Below are 10,599 nucleotides of genomic sequence, written 5' to 3' on the forward strand. Positions count from 1 at the left end.
GTATTTAAGTGTTAAGTTGCTCTGTATTAAGTACTGAATGTTTATTAAAAAATTCAGCATATTTCTATAGTGAGTAATCTGATTTAACTAAGAATTATAGCTGAACCAGAGTGTGTCTAATTTGACCATAGTGTTTGTATTAATATTTCATTTTAAAAGCCGAATTAGGGGACTGGAGAGATGGTTCATCCATTAAGAGCACATACTGTTCTTGCAGAAGACCTGAGTTCAAATCTTAGCACCCAGATCAAGCAACTCACAATGGCCTATAACTCCAGCTCCAGGAGAAATTGAACACCTTTGACCTCTTTGAACACCTGTGTTCATGGGGTGCACATACCCCTGCCCCCAATTTAAAATAAAAATAAATCTTAAAAATTAGCTGGATGGATGCACTGGTGGATGCCTATAATTCCAGTACTTGGGAGGTGGAGGCAGGAGGATCAGGAGTTGAAGGCTATACCTGGTTACATAGGAAATTCAAGGGTAGCCTGGGCTATATGATATCCTGTTACAAACAAACCAACCTAAAACAATAATAACTTAAATTTTAATTGGATCACTTTCTCAAAGTATAGGTGTTGGGGGGAGAGCAGCCCAGTATACTAGCATAGTAATTTCTTAAAACTTGTTATGCAGGATTGCCTGAACTATCCTCCGCTGCAAAGCACGAAGACCGTTTGTTTAAGGATTTATTTGAAGATTATGAAAGGTGGGTTCGTCCTGTGGAACACCTGAGTGACAAAATAAAAATCAAGTTTGGCCTTGCAATATCTCAGTTAGTGGATGTGGTAAGTGTGCATGCCATTACATGTTCCATTTCACATCTATTTTTGGTAAGGTCAGTTTCTTCCCAGGCTCATGTCAGGCCCGTCTTTGCCTCCCGAGGTCTGGGATTAAAGGTGTGTGCTACCACCACCGGGCCTAGGGAGAATTTCTTGATTCTCAGTGTTTACCCTAAGAAAGTCACACTTTTTTATTACATTTTTTTCATTTATTTTACATACCAACCACAGTTTCCCCTCCCTCCTCTCTTCCCGTTCCCTCCCCCACCTCCTTCCTACACCCCCCACCCCCCATCCCCCCACCCCCCACCCCCTGCCATCTACTCCTCCTCCATCTTCATTCAGAAAGGGGCAGGCCTCCTATGGGATTCAAAGCATGGCATATCAAGTTGAAGCAGGGAAAGTCACACTTATACAGCTAATTTCTTCTTGTTCTGATCATGCCAATAATTATTTTTAGGATAGCAATCAAATATTTTCACATATGAAAAATAACATGAGCATCCATTTATTTTATGATTACAGAAGTAATGCATGATTTTGTAGAGAATTTTTAAAGTGTAAAAAATAAGTACATATAAAATAAGAAGTGATTCTAATTCTGCTGTCTGTAGATGACTGATGTTAACAATTGATTGCTGAGATGGGGGGAGATGTACACCTATAATCCCAGCATGTGGGAATACAAGCAGGAGAATCAGGAGTTCTAGGTTATCTCCTGCAACAGAGAGAGTTTGAGGCCAGCCTGGGCTACTGAGACCCTGTATAAAAACAAAAAGCCCAATTTGTTGTATTTCTGGCCATTTTTTCCCTTGTGCCTCTTTTACAAACTTGGATTGTGTGGGGGTTTTGTTTTGTTTTGTTTTTTAGATTTATTTTATTTTGTGTGTATGAGTGCTTTACCTGCATGTATGTCTGTGTACCACATGCCTGGCTGGTGCCTACGGAAGTGGTAAGCCTCCATGTGGGTGCTGGGAATCGAACCTGGGTCCTTTGCAAGAACAAGTGCTCTTAACCACTGAGCCAACTCTCTAGCCCCTGGAATGTGTTTTCAGTATGATTTTGCTGACTGCTTTTCTCCCTAGCTACATTAAAATCCTTATATAATTTATTCATATTTCTATTGGCAGAAAATATCTAGTTTCTTCTAATGATGATATGTTTGTACACAAATGTCTGAATTTCTCCGTCCTTTAAGAAAGGCATGCTAGCCGGGCGGTGGTGGCGCACGCCTTTAATCCCAGCACTCGAGAGGCAGAGCCAGGCGGATCTCTGTGAGTTCGAGGCCAGCCTGGGCTACCAAGTGAGTCCCAGGAAAGGCGCAAAGCTACACAGAGAAACCCTGTCTCGAAAAACCAAAAAAAAAAAAAAAAAAAAAAGAAAAGAAAGGCATGCTGAGTACATAGCATACGCCTTCACACCCTTTAGGGCGAAGTGAATACTGCTGTTCTCCTATTTCAGAGCCTCTTAATTCTGAGGAAATGCAAACTAAACAGAATCACCAGTGGTATGCTTTGAGGTAGTTTATCTGAACTACAGAATGTTTAGAGGAATAATATGAGATTAATCTTGTTTTCTAGAGAGTCAGCTCAATTAGCAGGGTGTCCGTTCCATACAGAGAGGAGCATTTGTATTGAAATGTATAATTTTTTAAGCTTAAGGACCATATTATTAGAGAGAGAAAGACAGAGACAGACAGACAGACAGACACACACACACAGAGAGAGAGAAAGAGAGAGAGAGAGAGAGAGAGAGAGAGAGAGAGAGAGAGAGAGAGAGAGAGAGAGAGAGAATATGAACAGGGCAGTGGGCTGTAAATCTCAGCAGGTGCAGGAAGGAGGGAGCCGAGAACCACTCCTTTGAGTTAGGGTCAGCAGTGGAAGACTGAGGAGCTATAGAAAGTGGGTGGGGTCTTCAGAAAAACTGAGGAAGCCAGAGTGTCAGGGAGAACATACTTGGGGTTTCGGCTGATGTTCAAAGAAGAAATAGAAAGGGGAAGAAAGCTGCCCTTTTTTGAGTTAGAACTCTGGCTTAGCGGTGACACCCAGTCAGCAACCGCCATGACACACAGATTCTTAAAGAATTTGTAACTGCTGTGTAACAGAAGAACCAACCTGCCTTTTTTTTTTTTTCTTTAACAGGATGAGAAAAACCAGCTAATGACGACAAACGTCTGGTTGAAACAGGTGTGTATACCATTCGGCAGGTGCCCAGCTAGCAGCGGGCAGCACTCTTTATTATAGGCCCCACAGCAAAAGAACATATGTGGGTTCTGTGGACTGTCGGGTTGTACAAGATGAGAACAGGTGCAGTTATTGTACTCATTGTACGTGTATGTATGTATGTGTCTGTATTATGTAGCCAGGCTGACCTTAACTTCCTCGGTCTTTATCTTCATCCTCCCAAGCTCTGGAATCACAGATGTCTGCCACTATACCTGGCTTCAGTGGGTGTTTTCTGTGGGTCTGATACGTGCCAAGCACCGGGGAAACTGCAGTGAATAGAACAGACAGAACTCGGTCTCCAGGCACTGCATTCGAGAGGGGAGAGAATGAATGGTCATGTTTCACAGCACCTTAGAGACTGACAGTCTGAGAGGGGACCATATTAGGAGAGAGGATGGGGAGAGCGTTGGGGACTGTACTTGTAAACAAAAAGAAAAACCAACCAAACAAAACACCTGAACAAACCTCAGAAAAGCGTGGCTGGAAAGACAAAGCTCGTACAAAGTCTCTGGGGGGATGGGGCAAGCCTTATGGGCACTTGGGGGCAAGCGTGCTCTGGATAGAGGACCAGCAAGTAAAAGGTCCAGAGGCTGGATTGTGTCTAGTAAGGAAACTAATGTGGCTAAAGGTGTGTGAGCCATGGGGAGGGGTTGGAGATGGGGTCAAGGGAGCAACGAGAAGCCAGTAGAATAGTAGCTTATCAGACCCTGCAGGGATTTGGACTTTTACTTTTTATTGTTTAGTTCTTTTTTAAAAAAGATTTATTTATTTTTATGTATGAGTGTTCAGTCTGCATGCGGGTAAGTACACATGTACATGAAATGCCCACGGAGGCCAGAAGAGGGCATTGTATCACCAGGAACTGGCATTACAGAGTGTTGTGAGCTGCCCTGTGGATGCTGGGAACTGGACTCTGGTCTACAGAAGTTTCAAGTGCTCTTAACCACTGAGCCGTCTGTCTAGCCCCAAGATTTTGGCTTTTTATTTGAGTGCAACAGGAATGGACAGGAATGCAGCTAGTTATTATTATAATTATTAACGTGCTACCTGTACACATTATTGGGAGTTACTGTGATATTTTCATCCATCCATACACCATGCATTGACCATGTCCTTCATTCCTTATGTTATCACCTTCCTCTTCCAGTGCCCCTCTTATTCCCTAGTTATCCCTCTGTAATGAGTTATTTTAATGTACAGAGTGCCTTTTACATGAGGGCTTTTTAATTCTGGACCGTCATACGTATGTCTCCAGCTGCCATTGAGTGTTTTCCATTGTTTACTCTTTCTCTGTCTCTGGTTATAACCTGCCAAGTAGAGAACCATGAATGCATCGGTATGGTTCCTCTCGCCTGTGCCTCATCAGAACCACAGCTGGAGCCACTGCACAGAGGGGCAGGATATTAGTTGAGAAGGTTTTCTGAATGAATTAGGGGCAGAAATGATTCGTGTCTAAAAGTTCTGGGTATGATTTTAAAAAAGCATAGTTTTAACTTATTTTATTATTTATTGATTGAAATGGAGGTGAATTTCTCATTTTAAAGGAATGGATAGATGTAAAATTAAGATGGAATCCTGATGACTATGGTGGAATAAAAATTATACGTGTTCCTTCAGACTCTCTGTGGATCCCAGACATCGTTTTGTTTGATAAGTAAGTTATATTTTAAATATTACTTTACGTTTCCAAAAGAAAACTTGTATTGCTACTAGGCACTAGTAATTTTTTCCCTCTCATCTGCAAATTGTTTAGCTATGAAATCAAATGACTTGAATTTGTGCTTATTTGTTTCATGAGTGCTGTGGATCCTTTGTCTTTTTTTGGTGTGTGTGTGTGTGTGTGTGTGTGTGTGTGTGTGTGTGTGTGTGTGTTTTAATAATAAAAATGGTATCTGATTTCTGAAATAAGAAAAAAAGGACTTGGCAAACAGAAAGGACTAAGGAAGAGTGGGGAGAGAGATCATGCTTGTGATTAACTTACATTTACAGAAAACCTTTATGTGTTTGGCAGTGTGTTCACAGCAGTCTTATATGCTGGGTGTGCTGCCCATCTTACATGGACCTAACGTAGTTACACTTTGCTATGATGGCAAAGCTCTCATGTGGCAGAGTAAGGTTTCACCCCAAGACACTAGGACATCCCCATTTATTCCCTTACTCCAGTCAGACTTCCACGTTTGGGGGGACTTGTGTTTTAGTTGGGGTTACAGTTTATGTTCAGTGCCGTCTTCTAATATTTTCTAAATATGCTGTCATGACAGCACAGTATTGCCATCTTCCCCTGGTGAGGAGTTTGGGGTTGATTTTTAACTCGGGTACAGGCAGTCTGTCTAGGTGTGTTGGGAGGGTAATTGTCAGCACCAGCTGCATTTTCCCGGCCTAGGGCCATGTCAGAGTAAATGTCAGAGTTTGCATGTATGCTAAAGCTCCCTCTCTTATTCGCACAAAGGCTTTTAGAGCAAATGCTATGCAAAAAACGATCTTTTGAGACCTTTTACTTCCGTGTGCCTATACGGAAGAATAAAGAAAACTTGTAAGGGAACAGGAGGCAGCTCCCTGCGCATCACCTTCCTCTCGGTAACTGAAAGCATGCTATCCTATTTGCACAAAGGCTTTGGCATGGGGACAGAGCAAATGCTGTGCAAAAATGATCTTTTGAAACCTATACTTCCGTGTTCCTCAATATGGAAGGATGGAGAAAGCTTGAAAGGTAGCATGAGGCAGCTCCCTAAGCATCGGCTGCTCTCCGTAACTGAAAACGTTTTTATACTAGACATTAGATTATGCAGGACCGTGCAAAAACCCACACGAACCTGAAGATATAGAGCAGGTATGCTGTGGAGGATTCGGGTGCTGGAGCTTCCACCTGCAGCTGAACCTCTCCAGCACAGGAGGGTCCAGGTGTACCTTGCCTGGTGCAAATACTCTTTTCCTCTTAGGGTAGAAAGCATCTACTGTTTTGGTGGAGGAGGAAGTCTGGGGATATAGATTTAGGCTCTGCCTCTTTGCATGCATAGTATATAAACAGCCTGATTCTATGTGTATGTCAAGTGAGGTCTTTTCAACTACAAAAATCTCAACATTTTGAGAAACATGGATTTGCCCATCTCCCAATACAAAGGGGAGAGTAGGTTCAGTTCCAGCGGAATCAGACATGTCAGGAAGATGTCCAGAAAGCAGGCCCCGTGGGTGGAGCAGGCATTTGGGCAGACAGTAATTTCAAACTTATTTCATGCTGTTACTCGTAGGTTCCTTTTCTATTGGGCTTATAAAATGTGGGCTTGGGTTGTTTAACTTCGGGTTGTTTAATTATGGTGTGTTTCTTTTAGTGCAGATGGGCGTTTCGAAGGAGCCAGTACAAAAACAATTGTCAGATACAATGGCACAGTCACCTGGACGCAACCAGCAAACTACAAAAGTTCCTGTACCATAGATGTCACCTTTTTCCCATTTGATCTCCAGAATTGTTCCATGAAATTCGGCTCTTGGACATATGATGGATCCCAGGTTGATATAATCCTGGAGGACCAAGATGTGGACAGGACGGACTTCTTTGACAATGGGGAGTGGGAAATCATGAGTGCAATGGGAAGCAAAGGAAACAGAACGGACAGCTGCTGCTGGTACCCGTACGTCACGTACTCTTTCGTGATTAAGCGGCTGCCACTCTTTTATACCCTCTTTCTTATCATACCCTGCATCGGGCTCTCATTTCTGACTGTGGTTGTCTTCTATCTCCCTTCAAATGAAGGGGAAAAGATCAGCCTATGCACTTCAGTCCTTGTCTCTCTGACTGTCTTCCTTCTGGTTATTGAAGAGATCATACCCTCGTCTTCCAAAGTCATACCTCTGATTGGAGAGTACTTGGTATTTACCATGATTTTCGTGACACTGTCCATTATGGTGACCGTCTTTGCCATCAACATCCACCACCGCTCTTCCTCAACACACAGTGCTATGGCACCTTGGGTTCGTAAGATATTTCTTCACAAGCTTCCCAAACTGCTTTGCATGAGAAGTCACGTAGACAGGTACTTCACTCAGAGAGAAGAAACAGAGAACGGTAGAGGACCTAAATCTAGGAACACTTTGGAAGCTGCCCTCGACTGTATCCGCTACATCACCAGGCATGTCATGAAGGAGAATGACGTCCTCGAGGTCCGTGGCGAGTACTGAATTGATTTCCCTGCAAACCCCTGCAAAATGGGGCGTCTACACAAACCTCACCTTTCCGTTTCCCCAGAGCGTCTTGAATGACTCTGAAGAAAATTTAGCAGTACACATTTGAAGGGATAGTAATATTGTCATAGATTTTGGCTCCAGAATGATTTGCTGATTTAGATTTATCTTCAGAAACTTAGTTTCTGAATTTTGGCATTATAATTTATCAAAAGTTAATTACTTTTTGAAGGATGAGCCTGTTGTAGGCATTGTAAGTACAGCCAAAGTACTTTTCTAGAAAAACATCTTTTTGTGGCTCATTTACAAAAGAATATTAGTAAAATTAAAAGGAGCAAGATGCCTATCTATAATCCTGCCATTCACGGGGCTGAGGCAGGAGGATTGAGAAAGTCTCTCTTGAGTCACTTAGTAAGTTCAAGGTCAGCCTGGACTACATAGTGAGACTATGTCTCATAAAAAGCAAATGAAATAAAAAAACATAAAAATAAAGAAAAGGAGTTAGGTGTTCTCATGTGTTACGTTTATACTTCAAGGTTTTCATGCGAAGCAGTAATAGTACCTAATGTGCTTAAAACACAGTTTCTTTAAAGCCTTACAGAAAAATAAGTTTCGTTGGCTTGTAAAGGTTAATTGATACTTGAAATGCAAAAATTGGACATGTGTTTTATCAATTTATAGTGCTGAACTGATGCAACACATCTTTGCATCACTAAACAAATGTTCCACAGCATAAACAAATGTAACAAATATAATACATTATTTTAAAATAATAATCTACAACATTCCTTTATATCTATTATATATTTTAAAGTTATGACTATTAATATTTTATAACTGAATTTACATTTAGCAGTCCTATTAAGATTATGTAAGTTCTAATATGTTTTATTAATCTTTTTTTCAGATTTATTTATTTCATTTTATGTGTATGAGTGTTTTGCATGTATGTGCATCACATGCATGCCTGGTGCCTGAGGAAGTCTGAAGAAGGCTTCAGAGTCCCTAGAAGTGGAGTTACAGATGGTTGCGAGACATTGTGTGGTGCTGGGAACTGACCCCTGGCCTACAGGAGCAATAAGTACTCCTAACTGCTGAGCCGTCTCTCCAGCTCCCAAATCCTAATTTCTAAAGCTTTTGTTTTGTTTTTGTTTTGTTTTGTTTTGTTTTGTTTTGTTTTTTGAGACAGAGTTTCTGTGTGTAGCTTTTGGAGCCTGTTCTACAACTCACTCTGTAGACCAGGCTGGCCTTGAACTCACAGAGATCTGCCTGCCTCTGCCTCCTGAGTGCTGGGATTAAAGGCATGAGCCACCACCGCCTGGCCTCTAAAGCTTTTTAAATGGAGCATTTTCTATCAGATGTGAGTAGTAGATGAATTTAATCTGATATAGTATAGTAGTCTTTTACTACTGTTTCTTACTGGGGTCTGAATTCAGGCCTCTCTCTCTCTCTCTCTCTCTCTCTCTCTCTCTCTCTCTCTCTCTCCTTCCCTCTCTCTAACTCCTCCCTGAGCTTCCCTTGCCCTAACAGCCTTTGTTCCTTCCTCTCCCTTCCCCCTCTTACTCTCTTCCCTCCCTCTCTCTCTCCTTCCTTTTTTTTTTTTTTTTTTTTTTTTTTTTTTGAGAAAAAGGGTCTCACTATATAGCCCTGGCTAGCCTGGGACTGACTTGCTATGTAGACCAGGCTGGCTTCAAACTCACAGAAATTCACCTTTTGGGATTAAAGGCATGCATTGCCACGCTGAGTGGGGTCCATCCGTGTCATCCCCCCCATCCCTCCCCCCACAGGGTTTCACTGTGTAGCTCAGGCTAGCCTTGAACCCTCAATCCTTTTACTTCAGCCTCCTGAATGCTGGAATTACAGCAAATACCACTATGTCCAGGTTACAACTTTGAGTCAGCTTTTTGCTATTGTTGTTCAGGGTGGCCTTGAACTTGGGCTCCTCCTGCTTCAGTCTTCAAGTGGCTGGTACTACATGCTCGTGCCACTGTACCTAGTTTACTTCTAACAAACTAATGCTTGTTGATTGTAGTATATGGTGGTAGTATAATTAAATTATCATCATAAGGGTGTAAGCTATCAGTGGAATAGTAAAAGGTAAGAATATAGCTGGGAGGGGCTGGAGAGATGGCTCAGAGGTTAAGAGCACCGACTGCTCTTCCAGAGGTCCTGAGTTCAATTCCCAGCAACCACATGGTGCCTCACAACCACCTGTAATGAGATCTGGTGCCCTCTTCTGGCCTGCAGTCACATATGCTGTATACACAATAAATAAATAAATCTTTAAAAAAAAAAAAAAAAAAAAAAAGAATATAGCCGGGCGATGGTGGCGCACACCTTTAATCCCAGCAGAGGCAGGTGGATCTCTGTGAGTTTGAGGCCAGCCTGGTCTACAGAGCGAGATACAGGAAAGGTGCAAAGCTACACAGAGAAACCCTGTCTCAAAAAACCAAGGGGGGGAAGAAAAAGGTAAGAATATTTGTTAGCTAATGATTCAGACTGGAATGGCACTTAATAAATTATACTAGTCCATCTTAGAGACCTTGGGCGCAGGACACTTACACTTTGAAGACAGCAAAGGATTATCTCTAACTCTTTTTTTTTTGTCTTAAAATTAGTATACACCTCTGATATTTGTATTCAATGTTTTTTCAACAGGTTGTTGAAGATTGGAAATTCATAGCCCAAGTTCTTGATCGGATGTTTCTGTGGACTTTTCTTCTGGTTTCGATCATCGGGACTCTAGGGCTTTTTGTTCCTGTTATTTATAAGTGGGCCAATATAATAGTCCCGGTTCACATTGGAAATACAATTAAGTGAAACCAAGAAATTACTATGAATTTAGTTAGCAACCATGCATCTCTTAGGAAATGTATACAGTTATGAAAATGTGAAATTATTTAAAATTTGATATAGGCTGTAACAGATTAGTAAGTTCTAACTTGGCTTAATATTGTCCGTTAGAACTGAACCGTCTGAACTGAACTTCAAGTAGCGACAGAACCTTGTCCAGCTGCGCTGGTGAAAGCTACTAACGTGGAATCCGTGATGAAGTCCGCCTTTGGAGTGCTGGAAAATGCAGTTATATTTGAAGACCATTTAAAACGCTTTCCAAATTTAGGAAGAACACATATTTGTGTGGTTTTGAATTTTCAGAATGGGTCTTGTTAAATTGCCCAGGCTGGCCCCAAACTCCTGGACTCAAGTGAACCTTCTGTCTCAGCCTCCTGAGTAGCTGGAACTACGGGTGTGTTCTACCATGCCCAGCTAACATATATACTTTAAAATTCTTCTTGTCCTATATTCACAGATGTGTAATAGGTCATGCTTCTGTATGAAGTAAGTCAATTACTTGCTTTAATAATGACTTAATGTCTTAGTTAATATTCTGTTGCTATGAAGAGACACCA

General features: G+C 41.7%; 1 protein-coding gene across 1 annotated transcript; it reads left to right on the forward strand.

Moving 5' to 3' along the window:
• Nucleotides 1-626: 626 nt before the first annotated feature.
• Nucleotides 627-10,312, forward strand: Chrna5 (cholinergic receptor nicotinic alpha 5 subunit; the record flags this gene model as incomplete). Its single annotated transcript, XM_059267914.1, has 5 exons — nt 627-791; nt 2,927-2,971; nt 4,555-4,664; nt 6,340-7,168; nt 9,848-10,312. Coding segments are annotated over 5 exons (1,311 nt in total), but the record flags the coding sequence as incomplete, so codon positions are not given.
• Nucleotides 10,313-10,599: the final 287 nt, after the last annotated feature.

Source organism: Peromyscus eremicus, chromosome 7, assembly GCF_949786415.1.
Source record: "Peromyscus eremicus chromosome 7, PerEre_H2_v1, whole genome shotgun sequence".
In the NCBI taxonomy this organism is placed as follows: Eukaryota; Metazoa; Chordata; class Mammalia; order Rodentia; family Cricetidae; genus Peromyscus; species Peromyscus eremicus.